General features: G+C 36.7%; 1 protein-coding gene across 2 annotated transcripts in view; it reads left to right on the top strand.

Moving 5' to 3' along the window:
* The window catches only part of GRM5 (glutamate metabotropic receptor 5), a gene marked incomplete at its 3' end in the record, with an annotated part of 525,768 nt that overhangs the window by 441,096 nt on the left and 63,579 nt on the right, over nucleotides 1-21,093 (top strand). For both annotated transcript variants that reach the window (XM_084253023.1, XM_084253022.1), the window contains exons 5-6: nucleotides 6,566-6,734; nucleotides 13,010-13,136. In XM_084253023.1, coding sequence (XP_084109149.1) covers nucleotides 6,566-6,734; nucleotides 13,010-13,136 — 296 coding nt within the window. The remainder of the gene's footprint in view (nucleotides 1-6,565; nucleotides 6,735-13,009; nucleotides 13,137-21,093) is intronic.

Below are 21,093 nucleotides of genomic sequence, written 5' to 3'. Positions count from 1 at the left end.
TTACTGATGTTGGTTATTATATTAAACCTTTAATAAATGATCAGAAATGGCCTCTAAGGGCATGACACAATCTAAAGAAAAGACAATTTGCAATCTTTTGTTTTTCCAACTAAACAAGTTATATTTACAAACTTATAATTGACATTTAGTGAGTATATGTTCTGAGTCAAACACTAAGTTAAATCTTTTGTGTTTTAATCCTATGAGGTACTTCTCATATTCTTTTGCTTTCTTGCTCTAGGTTCACACTGACTTAGAAAAGTTAAATGACTTGCCCAAAGAGACAATCTAATAAATGATAGATGGAAAATTCTAACTCATTTCCCTAGGCTTCACCTTGTAACTATATGTGTTCTCACTATGTGATGGCATTATAGCTTGTCATTTAATCAGCCAGGTTCAACATCTAAAAGCCACTAACTTCTGAGAGATTATTTGTAGGCATTTTGTTGTTATTTCTATGAGTGTAAGTTATAAATCTTCTAAATCAAAATATTCCAAACCAAGCAATAAAACAGAGGAGACTGGGGTGAGTGATCTTTTAAAATTCTAGAGTCACAGGGAGAACATTCTAAAGAGAGGGAGCTGGGAGAGGTTGCAGATAACTTTGGAACTGGGCCTCCCCTTGTGGTGCAGCAGGTTGAGCACAGCCCTGTGAAGGTGCCCACAGCCTCAGCAGCACAGATTCGATTCCCAGCCAGCAAGGGAGAGGCCCACATGGCACACAGACCACTCCTGCCGCCCGCTGCTCCCCTCAGCAGTGTGCTTCAGTCCTTCTGCCTGCTCTGCTCCCTGCTCTGGCTCTGGTGAATTATCTCACCCTCCCGCGCCTCTGGCCTATACCCCAGTTCTTGTATAAAATAAATCTTAAAAGAAAACAAACTTTGGAACATATCCTTGTGAACTGTTGAAGAGTAAGTTTTACACAGTGTTTTTAAACTTTACATCTAATTTGACTACTGTCAGCTCACAAGTCTTTAATAAGAACTTCATGCCAGTTGTGTCACAAAAGGCAGATTTTTTTTTAATTTACTGTGAAATAATGTCCCCAGCATATTGCCAAGCAGAAGTTCTTAATCAATGCCTTAATATTTCTACAACAAAGCATATGACTATTCATATGAATTATGACAAATGGCCATAGCAGGGTGGGTTACCTTTTTTTTTTTTAAGATTTATTTATTTATACAAGCACTGGGTACAGTCAGAAGCGCAGGAGGGTGAGAGGATTCACCAGAGCCAGAGCGGGGAACAGAACAGGCAGACTGGCGAAGTACACTGCTGAGGGGAGCAGTGGGCGACAGGAGAGGTCTGTGTGCCATGTGGACGCTCGCCAGTGGCCAGGGATGAAACCGGCATTGCAGAGGCTGCCGGCAGCTTCTCAGCCCATCGCTCAACTGCTGCGCCACCGGGAAGGCCCTGGGTTAACTTTTATCGCTAGATAAATTCAGACTGGGTCATGCTTTGGTGCCACATGAGTTATTAAAAAAAAAGTGCATGGTTTTTAGAACTCTAAGAATTTCACAATTTGGGCCTCCCCTGGTGGCGCAGGCGGTTGAGCGCTGCACTGTGAAGCTGTCTGCAGCCTCTGCAGCGCGGGTTCAATCCCAGCTGGCCAGGGAGAACCCCACATGGTGCAGCAGACCTCTCCTGTCTCGCCTTCTGCTCCCCTCAGCAGTGTATTTCGTCAGTCTGCCTGTTCCGTTCCCCGCTCTGCCTCTGATGAATCCTCTCACCCTCCCATGAATCTGGCCTGTACCCCGGTTCTCATATAAATAAATAAAATATATCTTAAAAAAAAAGAATTTCACTATTTTTGGTCAGAAATATGAACCTTTTTGGGCTTCCCTATTGGCACAAGGGTTTAAGATGCAACCTATGAAGCTATCCGCAGCCTCTGCAGCAGGAGTTCTATCCCTGGCCGTCCAGGAAGCTACACACATAGCACAGCAGACCTCTCCTGACTTGCCCACTGCTCCCCTCAGTAGTGTATTTCACTCAATCTGCCGGTTCTGTTCCCCAGTCTGTCTCTGATGAATCCTCTCACCCCCCCACACCTCTGGCCTGTACCCCAGTTCTTGTATGCATAAAGAAAGAAATCTTTAAAAAAGAAAGAAATATGAACCTTTATTATTTTCCTGATCCCTTGCTGGCAAACAATGATCTGTGGACGAAATCATGTCTACTATCTCTTCTTATAAATAAGGATTGTTGGAACACAGTCCCACTCATACAGTTAGATCCTGTCTATGTCTGCTTTCATACTATATGAGCATATTGAGTAGTTACAACAGAGACCATCTCAGAAAGCCTAAAAGCCTAAAATGTGTTCTCCCTGTCAGCAAACAGCAAAACTTTTCTGAGCCATAGGAAAGAATCTCACAGGAGCTAAGGTTTAAGTGGTCTTCCCAGTGCTTGAACTGAGGATAACTGGGCAGAGAAAACATGGAGTGTCAATGTCAGACTAAGTACAAATAATTATTTAAAACAAAAATAAATAACATAATGTTGTAAGAAACATATGTATGAGATGCCAATTTTCTGCTAATATGACATTAAGGAAAGGAACATAGAATTATACAAGGCAAATTGCTTGTATTTTACATTAAGTGACACAATGTTAACTTCAAGCAGAATAAAATGAATTAAAATGTACATTTAATTCTTGAACAACTAATTTTCAATATAAGAAGAATAACTAAAAAGCCAATAGGAAAATACTTAAAACATGGTTAATCAAAGGGAAAAAAAGGTAAGAAAAGAAGAATAGATGAACAATAACAAATGTGATAAACAGAAAATTAGGTTAGAACACACAAAATTTGAAGATAATGAGCTGACTTCTTCATACATAATTCTGCCCATGGAAGGAACATAAAGATGATATATTTCAACTGCTTGACTTTCTGGGGAGAAACTAACTCTCAAAGAAAGGAAAAGACATGTCTGAGGTGACAGAGTCAATTAGAAATAGAAGAAGGATAATGTAGAGCTGTCAGTCACAATACACAAATGGAAGAAATTGAGTTTTATATTTCATTTTCCTTATCTTATATTTTAAATAGTCCAATGTATGTGATAGAAAAGTTTCAATAGTTTGTTGCATGGATCAGAGTTTGGAGTGTCTATTTTGTTGATTCACAATTTATCACATTTCAGAATTCAACTTATAAACAGTCACTGACATCAGAATTGTAAACGGAGAGGACAAAAGGAACCATAAATAAAATACTCTCTGCAGTGTCCTCCTCCAAATAAGTTTCAGTTCAACTGACAGCACGCTTGGTCTGCCCTTAGGAAAGAGAGCCTCACTGTCTTAGGAGGAAACCTGCTCTAATTTTCATAGAATTGAGTTCTGCCTCCCCCTAGTTTCTACTTACTACTTTAATAGAACTTATTTTTTTTCTTTTTAGTTAGAACATATTTTATCTGTTTTATTTTAATACACAACTTCATTTTTCCGGGTTTTTGGCATATTTCAAGTGTAAATTGTGAGAAGATAAGGAAGAGAGATATGGGAGGCAGAGAGAGTGGAGAAAGAAGGAGCAGAACTGGGGTACAGGACAAAGGTGTGGAGCAGGGGTAAGGGTGAGAGGATTCACCAGAGAGAGTGGGGAGCAGAACAGGCAAATTCACTGAAACACACTGCTGAGGGGAGCAACTAATGATGCAGAAGAGGTCTGCCATGCCCTGTGTGTATCTTCCTGGTCTGCTGCTCCATGAGGGTTGCTCCCTGGCCGGCCTGGAATTGAACGTGTGCTGCAGTGGCCAGCAACACCTTGACAGCACTGTCTTTTCTTTAACCCCCATGCCACCAGGGAGGCCCAGAAGGACAGATATTAAAGAAGACATTACACCATCTAACATACAGTAATTTTAAGAACACAGAGGAAGGGAATTTTAATAACACAGGGAGGGAGAATATTAAATGATGGCCAACAATTTCAGGAAGCTATTGATTTTTAAATTGTGACTTTATTTTTTAAAGATTTATTTATTATTTATGCATACAAGAACTGGGGTATAGGCCAGAGGTGGGGGGTGAGAAGATTCACCAGAGACAGAGTGGGGAACAGAAGAGGCAGACTGACTGAAATACACTACTGAGGGGAGCAGCAGGCGAGACAGGAGAGGTCTGCTGTGCCATGTGGGTAGCTCCCTGGCCAGGGATTGAACTCATGCTGCAGTGACTGCAGATAGCTTCATAGGTTGCATCTTAACCCCTTGCACCACCAGGGAGGCCCTAAATTGTTACTTTAAATTAGAGTATTTTTCAAATACTCATTTTCTCTCATATTTGGTGGAGAATAAAATCTGTATCCCATCTCTGATAATTAAAAGAACTCAAGCCAAACACTTTATGAAGAATTATTCTCATCTAGTTATTTTTCAGATGTACAGCAACCAATAATGTTGCAACAAAGTGATATTTTCAGAACCATAAGCATTGTTACTAATATCCTTAAGCTTATCTTGTAGATAAGAAACAATTGCCAGTACTCTAAATGCTAATTCCAAGGGAATGGTTCACTAACTCTCAAATAATTACAGCCAATTGATAGCTATGAAAAAAAAATAATAATAATAAGGTTTCAGTTTCCTTGAATCCCTTTCCTATCAAATGCAACTTTTCCAGTCTATAAGATTCATGTTTATTTTTCAAAAATTAGATTATTTTACTTTTTACCACTTCTGCTATATAAAACATAAAAGAGAACATGATCTAGAGATAAGAGATTTAAATATATAGAGTAATTCAAATAACCACAGTCTTGCTGCAATAGAAAATTGGAAATCTTAACTGTTTTGGATAAATTTGGAGCAGTGTAATGGAGAAGAGTAACAAACAGACTTGAGAACTGACTTCCACTCTTGGCTTTGCCACTTGTGTACTTTGCAGATTGTTCATACTCATTTGCCTCCCCACATTCAGTTTCATTATCTATAAAATCAGCATTTTGGACCAGACATTTTCTGAGTTAAGAATCGCTGGAAATGAGGTTGATGTCTCATTTTGGGATGAAGAATGAAACCTTCCTATCCAAATTGGTAGCAGCCTAGAATGGCCAGGGGTTATTTGTTCACATTTCAAACTCTTGTAAGCCCATGTGTTTGAAGGAGCCAGTGAATTAATATAGAAGTTATTTTTACTAAGTGTTTTGTGCACTAACAACTCATTGTATGCTGAGTAGACATGAGATTACTAAGGTAGGACTTGTTTTTTTTTATTTTATTTTATAGATTGGTACTTTTGATTTGGAAGTGGAATTTAGACAGTTATTCAAAATTGCTACTAAAAATAAAACACTGTAGGATAACCCTAAGGCCACAGAAAAACTGACAAGGTTTAAGAATGAGCTGACCTTCTTAAGAAGATGATGCTGTGAAAAATGTGATTGGAAAAAAAGTAGAAGTAAAAGTAGAGTAATTAATTTGGAAGTAAAAGTAGAAAAGTGTCCTTCTGCAATATAGATCCAAACAGATTGTGGTCAGCTTTGCGCTCAGCATTTCTGTACTGAGCATTGGGATGAGTGTAGTAAAATGGTCTCTTAAACCCACAAGCTAGAGAGTTTTCCATTCATGTCAGTTTCTACTCAGCTAAATATGCTGAGCAAGGGAAGTTGGGAAGACATTTATAAAATCCCATCTGCCAGTCATCTAAGTCCTGGGTACTATGTGAGGTCATTGTATGGAAGACTTATTGTATGGAAGACTTAATCTGTAGGGACTGGCATGATGGTGGTATTCCTCATCAAAGCCCTCAGATTGGAAAATTATTTCAGCAAAGCTTTTCTGGGGCAATTCTTATATGTAATAAAAAGCTTGTGAATAAACACTTTAGTTTTTCTTTTCTGTATCTGTATCCCCATACTCAAAAGAAGAATAATGTCTAATAAAGATTAAGAAATAATGAATTGCTTATTAGTCTTTTCCAGCATTTGTAACTTGCAACAGATGTTTTAGAAGCTATTTTCTGACTTACTTTAAACATCACACCAGAAAGTATCTTCATATAATGAAGTTAGCCATTGATAAAAGATAAGCTATAAAAGGTAAAATCACCCCTATCCAAATTAAGCCATTGATAAAAGACAAACTATAAAAGGTAAAATCATGCCTATCCAAAGTACTCCCCAAAACTGAAGATAAGATTAAAGGTTTACCAAATTTTCACACTGTTACCAAAGGGAAATTTTATCATTTTACCTGAGTGGAGATAAAAACATTTCTCTTTTTTAAAAGCCCAACATAGTATTTGTTTAAACTCCTTGAACTTATTTTAAAACTAACTTTCATCTTGCTGCTGAGTTAAATTCACTTTCTCACGTGGGATTATTTTTTATTTCAGGTATAAGCACGCAAATTTAAAAAAAAAGAGGAAAATAAAAGAAAAAACAAAATGGTCTGAAAAAAAAATGAATGCATTTTGTTGTTGTTGTTATTCTAAGTGTATGTGAAGTGAAGATTCCATGACAGTAGATGCATATTGAAGGAATGAATTAAATCTATTGCTTCTTAATATTTATATTCTTGGCTAAATAATCATTATATTCTTGTTCTTAAGGTATGAAATAATGAATTTCAAGGAAATGGGAAAAGATTATTTTGATTATATAAATGTTGGAAGCTGGGACAATGGAGAATTAAAAATGGATGATGCTGAAGTGTGGTCCAAGAAAAACAACATCATCAGATCTGTTTGCAGTGAACCATGTGAGAAAGGCCAGATTAAGGTAAAATGGAGTCAATTGTTTTTCATTTTTGTTTTAAGTTCAAAAATATTTATTATCTCTGCTATTTTTTGAAATTTAGATATGTTTTACCTTTATCATTATATGTGTATAATTTCAAAAATTATGTGTTTTCCTTTTTTATTATGTTTTTATAACATCTAGTATAAACCATAACAGTGTGAGGAGTTGGGCTAATTGAACCTACTTGAGTCATTTTTGTCTATACCCTTTCTACTCATGTAAGCCTTTAAACACTTGCTTTCTGGGTATAAATAATTCACAGCTGGGGATGACATTAATTTCTAATTAATATAACAAATATTTATCAAGTTACTAATACTGTATCAGTTTATATTAATGGGGCAAAAATAAGTAAGTGACCCTTCAGTGTCGGAAGATTTACAGTCTAGAGATGGAAAAATACGGTCACTAATAACTAAAATCAAGTAAACTGTGAATTTTTCATTAAGAAAAATTTATGTAAATTCATACCAAAGAAAGATTATTTCTGAATAAAATGTCAGAATTTGGACAATGAAGGATGGATATGATTTCAGATAGTGGCATGGGAAAATGATCACATATGTAGAGAGAACGGTCGCAGGAACGATACTGAAGTGACCAAGTGAAGACTGTCATGGAATAATAGTTAATCACCCAGGATTCATAGTGCTCTAAATGGCTAGCATAAAAAGAAAATTGAAATGATATGTTGAAATTGTATTTGTGGAGAGTTTTTGAATGTCATTAAATAAGTTGATCTTAATTTTTATTAACCAGGAATCTGAGAATAATTTTCATGTAGATATTGACATAAGTTGAGCTACAATAGAGGCAAATTTGTGAGTAGAATTATGAAATGTGAATATAGAAAGATCCGAAGAAGACGTGCATGGTCAATAGGCACATGAAAAGATGGATCATCATCTCTTATTCAGGGAATGTGAATTCAAACAACTAGGAGATATTGCCTTACACCTGTGAGAATGGCTATTATTCAAAAGACAAGAAATACAGTGTCAGAGAGGATGTGGAGAAATGGGAGCCAATTGACAGATACTATTTAACTATAAAAATATATGAAATTCTGGCACAGCAGACCTTTCCTGTGAGCCCGCTGCTCCCCTCAGCAGTGTGTTTCAGTCAGTCTGCCTGTTCTGCTCCCTGCTCCATCCCTGTCATTGGTGAATCCTCTCACCCTCTCATGCCTCTGGCCTATACCCTGGTTCTTGTATAAACAAATAAATAAATCTTTAAATATATATATATATATTTGAAATACTGTCATTTGTCACAATATGGATAGATCTAGAGGACATCATACTTAATAAGTCATACTGTAAAGAGTAATCTGGCACATTGAGGACATGGTTAAGATACCTTTAGTTTAAGTAAGAACTGGTCACACTTATAAGAAATTTAAAAAGCCAGTGAAGAGAGGATGAAGATATAATTAAAATAAAAAAAAAAAAACAAAGAGATAGCTGTGAGGGAACAATGTGTCTTAGGGGTAAAAGACATCAAAATAAGTTATTCATGAAATGGTTATTGATGTCCTCTATTACATTTCTAGTAGCCTAGACCTGGAACAGAGGACTTTGGTCTTTTCAACCAACATCACTTTCACTCTTCTTAGAACACATTAGAGGTGTTTGTTCATTGGTGATTAGGATTTAAAGGCATACATTTTTATGTATTTTATTATGCATTGGCAAGGTCTTCCAAGGGTAGTTCTGAAGATTTGGTAAACATAAGGCAGAAGGAAGTGGGCATGGTATAATAAGTTATTTTCAAAGAAGTGTGGACCTGTACTACTAAAAAACATACAGTGTTGAAAACCAGTAGTATCTCAATTAAAAATAATAATAATAAATGCTTTATTGCTAAGAAATGCTAACCAACAAAAATAAAGCAGAAGAAAAAGTAAATGAAGATAGGAATACATTTATCAATGCCTGCTAAATGGCTCGATTGCTTAAAGTGTATCTGAAAATTTCTGAATATTTTATTGTTATTTATAATAAGGATTAGAAAACTATGTCTGCCACAGTTCAAATCAAACTGCTTCTTGTTTTTATCAGTAAAGATTTACTGAAATGCTGCCATGATCACTTGCTTATGTATTGTCTATGGCTGCTTTCAAAAAAAAAAAAGAAAGAGAGAGAGAAACAGAGAGAAAGAAAGAAAGAAAGAAGGAAGGAAGGAAGGAAGGAAGGAAGGAAGGAAGGAAGGAAGGAAGGAAGGAAGGAAGGAAGGAAGGAAGGAAGGAAGGAAGGAAGGAAGGAAGGAAGGAAGGAAGGAAGGAAGGAAAGAAAGAAAGAAAGAAAGAAAGAAAGAAAGAAAGAAAGAAAGAAAGAAAGAAAGAAAGAAAGAAAGAAAGAAAGAAAGAAAGAAAGAAAGAAAATAGAGGTTTTTGTTTCTTTGTTCGTTCGTTCGTTTGTTTGTTTTCAATTTTTGTGTAGAAGCACTTATATATAGACCAGAAGTGCAGGAAGTACAGGAAGGTGAGAGGATTCACCAGAGACAGAGCGGGGAACAGAACAGGCGTATTTACCAAAATCCACTGCTGAGGGGAGCAGCGGGGAGACAGGAGAGGTCTGCTGCACCATGTGGTTTAGTGCCTGGCCAGGATTGACCTCGGGCAATAATGGTGATAGCTCTGAGCCTTAAGCCCTAGGCCACCAGGGAGGCCCCAAGAAAATACTTTAATTGTTGAGTTGCAATGACTGTCCTAGAAAGCCTAAAAGATTTACTATTGATATTTGGTCCTTTGTATAAAAAGTCTACAGAACTTTCACATACAGTACCAGTCTACTGCTGGACCAATCATCCTGCTATTAAACTCTTCATGTGAAATTTGTTGTAGACTCACTTAAAATATTAATTGTTCATAATTCCAGCTCTTCTTATAGAAAGATGGCTTATGTAAATAATCACATAGAAGTCGACTGCAATACAATATGAACCTGTAACTTCAAAATACCCTTGGGTATTTTGAAGTTACAGGTTCATATTGTATTGCAGTCGACTTCTATGTGATTATTTACATAAGCCCTCTTTCTATAAGAAGAAGCTTCCGGAATATTGATCCAATTAATATTTTAAGTTGAAATGATATTGATTTAGGTTTTTTTTAATAATACAAATTTCCATTTTCCTAACCATAAATCATCTTTGTACTGGGGAGAAATGTCACAGTGATGCCACAGGTACTGGGAGTGAAAGAATTTGCAGAGACAGAGTGGAGAACAGAAATGGTGGATTTATGGAAATATACTGTTAAGAGAAGTAGTTGGTGAGGCAGGAAAGGTGTGCAGTAAGGAGAATTTGAGACTCTTGTTTATATACAGTTTTTGCGGTTTTCTAACTTGGGGTGCCATTTTGCACTAGTTTTCTGCTGGGATGTCTCCTTTTGGGAGCTGACCTTCGGCACAGAAACATGTCCTCACCTCTGCTTCAATTGGGATTGTTTTTCTGGTCATGGTAGTTGGTCTTACCGTCTTGTCCCTAAGGGAACTTTACCAATTCCCTTCTCTATTTAAGCCTCCCAAATCTACCTGTTGGGCCAGGTATGGGGGCTTTGGTTTCAACCTTATTAAACTAGACCTGGACAATTTTTACTCTACTAAATATTCAACTGGCATTTTCTTAATATGATTTATGGAAGTGATGGAGCAAATTCATTAATGATAACATCTCAAAGCATTGTTCAGGTTTGTTATTCTATTGTTCCAAAGGATAAAATATATTTCATACTGGTATTCATAAAAAAGGAACATTATTTCCAGTGTTCAAAAGAATGGGGATTGCTATGAAAGAATTGTCACTAAATATATATTTAAAATGAATGTGAAACAAAGCACAAGCAAAAATGGTAAAACAAACCAGTTCTCATTATCAGAAGACATATCAAGGTGTCATTGTTGATTCAAAAGATATAATATTGGTATTAAACTTGAAAAATGGCATGCGTCTATCTTGGTAAAAAACTTGAAATTCAAAAAGCAATGCTCACTATGCCTCAGTTTTTTCTCCTAGATAAAAAAAATAATAGCAGGGCTTCCCTGGTAGCACAGGGGTTAAATTCTCAGTGCTATCAAGCTATCACCAGCCACTGCGGAATGAGTTCAATCCCTGGCCAAGGAGCTAACCCACATGGCGAGGCAGACCTTTCCTGCTCTCTTGTCTCCCCTGCTGCTCCCCTCAGAGTGTATTTCAGTCAGTCTGCCTGTTCTGCTCCCCACTCTGTCTCTGGTGAATCCTCTCACCCTCATACACATCTAGCCTGCACCCTGTTCTTGTACACATAAATAAATCTTTTTTAAAAAAGGAATAAAAGCAGCTACTGCATACACAGCTGTTTAAATGTTCTAATGAGATGAGAGCCTGTATACTACACTAAATAACAGGTTAAGAGCTGCTATTATTGTTAAAAAAAAAAAAAAAAAAAACTTAAGATAGACTAAGGAGTCTAATTAATGATTGTAGTGCCGAGAAGGGCACAAAGCTGGTTCTCTATGACCCGAGCAGATGGGTAAAGGCGTCCTGGAGCCCTCAGTGGCTTTCTCAGGCTTTTATTGAGCTTTGACATGTAGTGCAGCAACCACGTACATGGCTGGCAGGGGTGCTGGGGGGCCGGAGGCCGGCAGGCCCCCAAGCAGGCCCCAAGTCCCCAGCAAGTCTTCACTCCGGGTTTCTCTAGTGTTCTTTCTCCCCTTCTCTCTCCTGCCTCTCCTTCTCTTGGAGACTATCTCAATATTGCTGCATGGCCCACAGAAGTAAATAACACAACTTATAATGATGTAACAACTGCAGGTGCCCCATCAGGCAGGGCGATCCTAATGGTGGGAGGGCAGAAAAAAATGTGAATCATTTACCCTACAATAATTTTGCCTCACATAGATAGTTATTTTAGGGAAAGACTGTTTCAGGCTCTTTTTGTCAACATTCCCTACTTATTTTGTTGTCATTTCAAGAGTTAATATGAGAAACATAGAAAATATTAAGAAAGATCTGCCAGGTTCTTTTGTATTTGGCTCTATCTAATTATTGCCATCATCAAAGCTCTTTAATTGAGTCAGCAGTAAAGAATAGGAATATAACCACTGTTATGTATGGTTATTGCTGACTATCAACCACAGTTTTAATTATTTATAAGAATGTTAATGAATGCTGTCTCTATTCAACAAAAGCAATTTATGTACCAGTGGTGAACAAAAAAAAAAAAAAATCCATTTCTAAAGAATACCATATGGGACTCTTTCAACTGTTAAAGTATTTTAATTATTTTCCATTGTCTTAAAAAGTCAAACAAGTGAAGATATACATGAGAGTCTTAATGACATTATCCACCTTCCTTTCAAGCCAATCAAAGGGACAAAGCAGGGAACAGAACAGGCAGACTGACTGAAATACACTGCTGAGGGGAGCAGCGGGCAAGGCACGAGAGGTCTGCAGCACCATGTGGGTAGCTCCCTGGCCGGGGGTCAAACTCATGCTGCAGTGGCTGTGGACAGCTTCACAGGCTGTGTCCTAACCCCTTGTGCCACCAGGGAGGCCCAATCCCTAGTTATTTTTACCAATATGAATAGTTTTCTGCTGATATCTGATGTTTTCTGATAATTATTCAACTAGTGGCGAGACACCAAGGTAAATTCAGAGAAGAAAAGTTCTTAATTTGTCAGAAAGAGAGGCATAGCTACTGGAGAAATTCAGTTATATACATACATATATAAATGTATGTGTATTAATGTCTGAGTATAAATATAGGTACTTTGAAGTACATATAACAGAGTTATTGAAATACACTGTTAAGAGAGGTAGCGGGTGAGACAGGAGAGGTGTGCAGGAAGGATTTGAGGTTCTCTTTTATATTCTGTTTGCATGGATTTTCTAACTTGGGGTGCCACTTTGCACCAGTTTTCTGTTGGGTTGTCTTGTTTAGGGTGCTGGCCTTTGACTCAGAAACATGCCCTGCCCTCTACATCTACATCCAAAGTTTACTGTCTGAAGATTTGCATTTAATTTAATTCTAGACCCTGCCAATGACCAATTTTATGATGTTGGACTCCCACTTAACATCAGCCTCAGTTTCTTTAGTTACAAAGTGAGAATTTGTTAAATATTTACTCTGTCTATCTGATAACATTTGAAATAATGTATGTGAAAGCCCTTTCTGCTTTGCAAAAATATACATTTGAATAAAAGATTGCTGGACTTTCAACTTTGCAAAAAAAAAAAAAAAAGAGTAATCAAAATTTATACACTTGCTGTAGGTTATCCGGAAGGGGGAAGTCAGCTGTTGCTGGACCTGCACCCCCTGCAAAGACAACGAGTATGTGTTCGATGAGTACACCTGCAAGGCCTGCCAGCTGGGGTCCTGGCCCGCGGATGACCTCACAGGTACATGTGTCACCCTGTCAGTTAGGGATGGCTCTGGAGAGCCAACTGAGGAAAGACACGGGCTGGGTTGGGGGGGTGGTCAGGGAGGCACAGCATTCCAGCTCCAAAAAATTCAAACCTCGCTGGTCTTGTTTATGTAACAAAGAGTTTCATTAACAACAGAAATCTTCACAACTCCTGATTAACCTTAAAAATCTCTTGAGCTCATGAAAATATCATTCTATCTTATGCCCCGTACACTCAAACTAGATTTCTAGATTTTCTAGTGGACTTCTCATCCCATCGTTAGTATAAAGAAAATAATAAGTCCTACACAGAGTCTCAGATGACTGTGACATGTGTGGTCGACAGAGAGGGATATTAGACAGGAAGAGACTAAAATATGACATATCCAAGAGCAAAAAGTTTGCATAGAATGTGGTAGAAATTGGTCTGAACTTATTTGTTTAGAAGTTTGTCCTTAATCTAAAACAGGAACCTCTAACTAATGAGTTTTCAAGTAATGTGAGCACAAGACTAGACTTGCCTTTGATTGTTAGTTTTAGGATTTGTATTATTTTAGTTTTGAAGGGGTGGTTTCCTCTAAAAATTAAAGAAATATGTCATTGTGTTCTCAAGATTATATTTCTAACTCTAATTTTTACAATATGAAAACAGAAAATTATACATTTCAGACCCCCTTTTATTTATTAAATATTTTATATAGCTATTTGTTTACATAAGGCTATCTAAGCCAAGATTATCTTAAAGAAGTTAATGAGGAAAGTAAAGTGGTGAAAATATGATGATTACAATATAATAAAGGAACAAATTTGTGGAATTGGAGTGAGTATTAAGAGGGGACTTATGAGACTGATTTGCAAGACAAAAGCATCCCAGGCAGATGGCCCTCCAGGTGGTGGGTCAGGTCATCTAGTGGTTTTACAATTAAGTTGGATTTAGCACAAAACTCTTAGAGGGCAGAGTATATCATCAGTGCAATTCTCCATCCCTCACAGGACTACAGGTTATCCCTGGCAGTTGTGTTAGTTTATTCCAAAAGCTTGGTTAAAAAATCCTGTGATCCTGGGACTTTTGGGAGCAGCTCACATTAAGACTTTGTTTTCAGTAATTGGTATTTATGCAGAAGACTTTTCTTTTGCTAAAATTTTTAAAATTCTGGTGAGAACGAAGCTAAGTTAAACACACCAGGAGAAATACAAATACCAGATGATTCCATTTATATGTGGAATATAGGAACACAAAATAAAGGGTCATACAAAACCAAACCAATAGCCAGCTCTTAATATCTGACTATGAAACTGAGACAGCCAGAAGAGGAGCATGGCGGGGAGGGAGTGGGGAGGGAGTGGGGAGGTAGAGGCCCAGTGTAGATGGTGGAGGGTGACTGGGGCTTGGGTCATTCCATGCCTGGGCATAGTACAGAAACATACAATTGTAGAGGTTTGAGCCTATAACCCCTAAAACAAATACAATGATCTAAATAAATATTATCTCAATAAACATAATTGGAAAAATATTTTAAATACATATATATTTATATATATATAAAGATAAAATACCCAAGAGTCTTGTGGTAGTATTTTAGCCTTGTTTTCACCATGAGACAATGAACTTCCTGATGCTCTGTGCTGAACAAAAACTTCAATTATTTGAATAGATTAACTACAGCATGCAGGCATGTGCACATATATACACACACAGAGTAAATATGCCATAAAGAAAAAATTTACATATATGAGTAATAGTTGTATCAGTTGGTTGTGTTGCAGAAATAAGTTCTAACCTTTTACCCAGGCAGGGGAAGAACAAGCAGTACTTTAGGAATGGTGAGGTCAGGATGCTTTATTACTCATGCATGAGATCTCAGACCTGGGTAGTCTCATAAGGCCTGAGCACTGGACTAGAGACAAAGAGTTTCTTTTATACACAACCACTTTACATTGATAAAGTTGGTTAGTTAGCATACACATTCTTTTTTTTTAAAGATTTATTTATTTATTTGTTTATTTGTTTATTTATTTATACAAGCACTGGGAACAGTCAGAAGGGCAGAAGGGTGAGAGAATTCACCAGAGCCAGAGCGGGGAGCAGAGCAGGCAGAAGGACGGAAGTACACTGCTGAAGGGAGCAGCCGGCGGCAGGAGAGGTCTGCGCTCCATGTGGGACCCTCCTCCGGTGGCCGGGGAGCAGCCGGGGATCAAACCGGCGCTGCAGAGGCTGCGGGCAGCTTTCAACCGGGCACTCAACCGCTGTGCAACCGGGGAGGCCCAGCATACACATTCTTGACACAGGAAAAGGGGAAGGATACAGATCTTCCAGGATGGCCTGGGAGATCAATCAGCCTAGCAGGCTGCCAGACCTTGTTTAGATCTGCTTATTAAGGAAGCAAACTTATTATTTACTTTACATTTCCAGGTCTATGCCTCTTTAACAGGGAAATATTTCTTTCTCTCAGCAGTTCCCTTTCAGTTGTATTAGTGATTGTTTTCTTTATATTATTTATTTTTTTTAAATTTCAACCTGGATTATCATTTAATTGAATGATATCTATCTCACTTATCTTGCTAAGCACCATGAAAGTGAATATGTAGATATAAATTTCTGTCCTATGTTTTATAAAACAGAGGTGACAGGTTTATTATATTTGGATAATAAACTCAACAGAATGGATAAACACAATTTTATTTCTACTATTTGTATTTTAATAATAGGTACTGAAGAAATTGATCTCTACAATATTTTTTCTCCATATTGTAGTTTGTTCCCTGTCTGGTCCTATCCTGTCCTGTCCTGTCCTGTCCTATCCTGTCCTGTCCTGTCCTGTCCTATCCTGTCCTGTCCTGTCCTCTCCTCTCCTCTCCTCTCCTCTCCTCTCTCCATATTTCAATAAGGCTACCAGAATTTTTACCTTGCAGCTTGGAGATATAAATGCATTCTTTCACAACATTTAATAGTTTGATTTTAGACAAGATCAATTTGAGTTATCTTTGGGATTTTCAAATGTGAATTAATTAATTTAACAAATTAAGACCTTAGTTTGAGCCATAAAATGTAGTAGGGATTGAAAGTATAAAATATAGTCTAAGTTTCAAGGAAAATTAAGTGGTAGAAAAGTCTTTAAGCAGGTAAGCACACAATGTACTGAATATTGTAGTAAGGAAAGACCAGAGTATTACTGAAAAATGGAAGAGGGCATACCTAACCTTGAAGAATTCAGAAAACTTTTAATCCTAAGGCATGATCTTGAAGCTCAATTAAAAAAAAAATAGTAAAGAATGGGGCCTCCCTGGTATCCTAGGGGTTAAGTCTCAGCTCTATCAGGCTACCACCAGGATGGCTTGAGTTCAATCCCCAGCAGGGGAGCTAACTCACATGGTACAGCACACCTGTCTTGTTTCACCCACTGCTCCCCTCAGCAGTGTATTTCAGTAGATCTGCCTACTCTGCTCCCCACTCTGTCTCTGGTGAATCCTCTCACTTGCCCCTCTGCCCTGCACCCCAGTTCTTCTATGCAAAAACAAAATCTTTAAAAAATGGTGAAGAATTTTGATTTGTATGGGGCGGGGGGTGGTAGGAGGGATTACAGTCAAAATAAGGGGGGTGGAAATTGTATGGGGACTATAACCAAGATGAAAAAGCATACACTGTGCAAAAACGAAAAATCATGTAAAAATATATAAAATAAAATATTTTTTTTAAATGGTGAAGATTATATTAGAAGAGTGTATGGCATGAGGGTTATTAATGACACCATCATTCTCTGAGTTACCTTAACCAAAAATAAGTGAAATATCCTAGATTCTTCTCTATTCCTAGACACCCATGTCCAGTCACTAAAAGAATGCTGGATTTTAATGACTGATATCCTTATCTGCCTCCCCTAACTAAGTAATTATTTTAAGGACATAATTGTATCTCAATCATATTTTCTTTTCTAGCATCTATCATAATGCCTTACATAGAATGGGCACTTACTAAACATGTGTCAACCAGTAAAATTATGGGTATTATTACATATGAAGATAATGGTAGGCATTAGGGCAATGCTAAGAGAGCCTTTAAATGAGGAGTTTCAACTTCATCCTGTGACAACGTAGGGCAGTAGAGATTTTGAAGTAGAGGAATGAAATCATCCTCCTCTGGCTATATGCACACACATGATTGTGTACAAGAGGATGTGGGCGTTGGAAGGGAAGAGAAGAGGGAGGGAAGACACATGCCAAACCTAGAGAGGTCTAAAATTAATAACATGTGAAGTTTAACTTCTAATTGAGACCCTATAGCTTTTCTGCAAGCTTATCTCACTGACTTGATTCAAAAATACAAATCACATGGAGCTGCTAGCTAAGACTGTTCTGATGACTTTAACTATTCCAAAATCTGTCCCAGAAATTCTTGGAACTAGTTTCAGGGAATATTATAAATCTTTCTTCAACTTGATTATAATTACCCCGTACAACCCATGACATGACAGTTCATGTCACCTTTGGATTAGTGCCCTTATTGTAATAATAGAAATTAACATAACTGTACTTCTTACTGTGTACAATAAATTGCTGGAAGTATCTTATAAAAATTAATTCATTTAATCCCAAAATAAGTTGATAAACCTGTTATTAAGATTATGAGATCTATAACCATTTAGCATTGAATAATTGCTTAAACAAATGTTGAAGTGACAATCAACCAACATTAATGTCTATATATTTATCCACATACATGTGTATATGTACATATTCATAGAAAGATGTCAGAAGTGAAAGTTACCTATCCCTGAGAAAAGATGTTGGTGAGTACTGGAATTGTGGGTTTGTACTTTTGTACATATATATATGTATGTAAGCATGCACACATATTATATGGACATATAATATTGAGTTCTATTATGAGAATGTTTTCAGCTTTAAAGTAATTTCTTAGCTAGTCATATTCATATTCCCAAAAGCAATCACAAATTGGTAAGAAGAAATAATGTGGAATTAGGAAGAAAGAGAAAAAGAATCTGACTGAAAACCAGAAAGAAAAGAAAGAATTTTATAAATGGATGATTAGAGCAGAACATAGGTAATATGCCTATTTTAATTTCATTGAAGACAGAAAGTAGTTCTTCTTTACCTAGCAATCATCAGATATCTATTTATAAGTGAATAGGATAAACAGGATCCTTGAACTCAATTTGAGTCATCTAGTCAAACATTCAACAATTATTTACCAAGCAAATCTTTGGCCACAGGCAGTTGTATAAATGCTAAATATATTTTTATAAACAAAATGCAAAATTTACTGCCCTTATGATATTTACATTTTAAAGGGAGATGATAATTTTAAGCAACATAATTAATATTTACAGGAATATCCAAAAATTAAGAAAAAAATGCAATCATAATATTATCTACATGATTACATGGCAATGAATATTATTTAAAAGCATGAGCAGGAAAAAGACTGATTTCCGAGTTGCTTCATCTGGAAAGAGTCAGAGGGGAGTTAGAAAAGGATTAGTTATGTCTCTAAGTTATGTAATTTGAAATAAATATGACAAATATTTACAAATAATATATATACATATGTACATATTAAATCTGAATTTTTATGTTTTATACTTGCCTTATTTCTTAAGACTTTCATAATTTAAAATACTTTATACTATTTGAGTTATTTAAATACTAAAAATGTTAAAAAAAACATTTAAAACTAAAAGGCTAAACTGGAGATTTTAAAAGGAAGAGAAAAACACAGTAAGGAAAGTTTGCAAATTGAAAATGAAGAGTATGAAGTGACTTGACTAGGAATTAAAATTGGTGGCGATAGGTACTTATTTCCCTGAGAGAAGTTAATTGTAATGTTGTCTAGTTTGATAGAGGAAGGTGAAAAAAAATAGTAGAAAGCAACAATTTGCCCTAGGTACTCAGAGAATTCCCTAAATGCTTATGCCAAGACAAAGTTTTCACTGCATACTGTTGCCCACACATATATATGCCAAACTTGTCCTAGAAAGACTATTTAATTTGCTTTATAAGAAAGAATTTAGATGGATTATAAGTAGCAGATCTTTGTTGCCCCAGTCCAAAGCCAAAGCCATGGAAACACTTCCAGGTAGGTTTGCCAACTTTGGCAACCTTGTATTAAACCCAGTAAAAGGAACAAGCAAAAACAATGCCACTTTTAAAAAAGTAACTCAATAGGAGTTTTATGACAGGAAATTAAAATGATTTCTTGCTTTTCACTCATAAAGGAATTTATCTCTATTTATTTTAATCACAAAGCTCTTAAGAGCAAGGCAATGCATATCAACATTTTAATGTCAATGGGAACATTCTCTAAGAGGTTCCATTGGCTCCCTGAGTTACTTAATTGCTTTGGAGGTTGGAACTTTTGTCCCTTCACTTCAGGGGGTAAAATGGGAACAGAATCAAACAAAGGGATTTGGTGGGAATCTGAGAGAAAGTGGACGATGAGCTTCTAGAGAGCTGGACCTTTAACAAGTAAGTTCAATTGAGTTACTTTTTTCTCACAAATAGTCATTTTGTTTTTTCCTCAGTTTGTCCCATTTTTCTTGGGGATGTGGGATTTTTTTTTGAGTTTTGATTAGCACTAAGTAAAACATAAGGAAGATTGCTTTTTGTTAACTATTTGTAAGTATCTTCAGGCTTTTCTTTCAGTCTTATTTTACAAATGAACTAATGAAGATTCACAAAGAGTCTATAAAGTGCTCATGTCACAGAACTAGTGTTGTTACAGGGCAGCCTCGATATAAAATGGTTTGCCTAGCTGTGGGTCCTCACCCGCGTGCTTATAAGGGACTTATTAATACTCCACTACAGGAACACACAAAAGGTTAATAAAAAGTTTGTTTATAAGGGAAGGGGAAATGAGGAAATGTGCAACTCAGGGAGAAAATAGGGAAATAAAGTCTTAAATACGTCCTACCTGCTCCACCCACCGACCTGGAAACCCAATGGCACTCTGAGAGCTGGCCGCGAGCCAAGAGCCATGAAACCAAAAGCCTCCCCCCCCCCCCAATACCCACATGTCTGGTTTTATACCAAACCTGGCTGCTTAACTCCACCCTCAGGTCCCAGCCACCTTCCCTTTGGTGGTGATGGGATTTGTCTTTCCCAATGTCCTGATGGCTTTGGTCTGAGGTGGGGATGGAGTCCACAAAGCCTGTATGGAATTAGCTTAGGACATCCTTTTCCCCCTAACAGTGGAACACCACACCCAGGCACTATTATCCTGCTATCACATGCTTTCTCTACAATCACATTTTGGATTCACATATTTTTAGGAAATTATGAAGAATGGAAAAATACAGCTTTCAAGCTGGATGCAGGTTAATTATTGATATATCCAGTCTGCTCTGATATGTTTTATTTCAAACATATGTTAAATGCACTGGTTATGTATTACAATTGGATTTGGATAAAGAAAGGGGTAAAAATCCTATCACTTATTAGATATTATATATTTGTGATTCTTTTGGTGAAATTTATCATTTTAGTTGAGGACATGACAACTTTTGTATTGTTTGTGTAATAAACAGAATAGGTTGTTGAAATGGTAGCCTCTAACTTCTTGGCATCTAGATAATGTAATGATCTAAATTGGAATATAGGGAATATTACTGCTTATCTTATCATTCATCCATGCAGCAAACTTTCTTTTATGAAATTACTATGTGGTTTTCAGGACCATGATGGATTTTATTGATAGAGATATAAATAGAAAGTGTGTGACCCTCCAATTATATGAGTCAGTGTCCATTGTAGAATATCCACTTTAAAATGTATTTCATTAGTATACTATATGCTAAATATGATTGAATCATAGTTGCATAAAATGCTGGTGAAAGGATAGAATTACACATAGCAAATAATACCAACTAGGTGCAAACATATCACTGAGCACTTGAAACATTGTGATGAAGAGATATAGTTCCTTCCCTTAAGTGTCA

This window comes from Talpa europaea (genome assembly GCF_964194135.1).
Source record: "Talpa europaea genome assembly, chromosome: 1".
NCBI classification, from domain to species: Eukaryota; Metazoa; Chordata; class Mammalia; order Eulipotyphla; family Talpidae; genus Talpa; species Talpa europaea.
The sequence above is the reverse complement of the archived record's forward strand: the minus strand, read 5'-3'. Positions and strand labels throughout refer to the sequence as shown.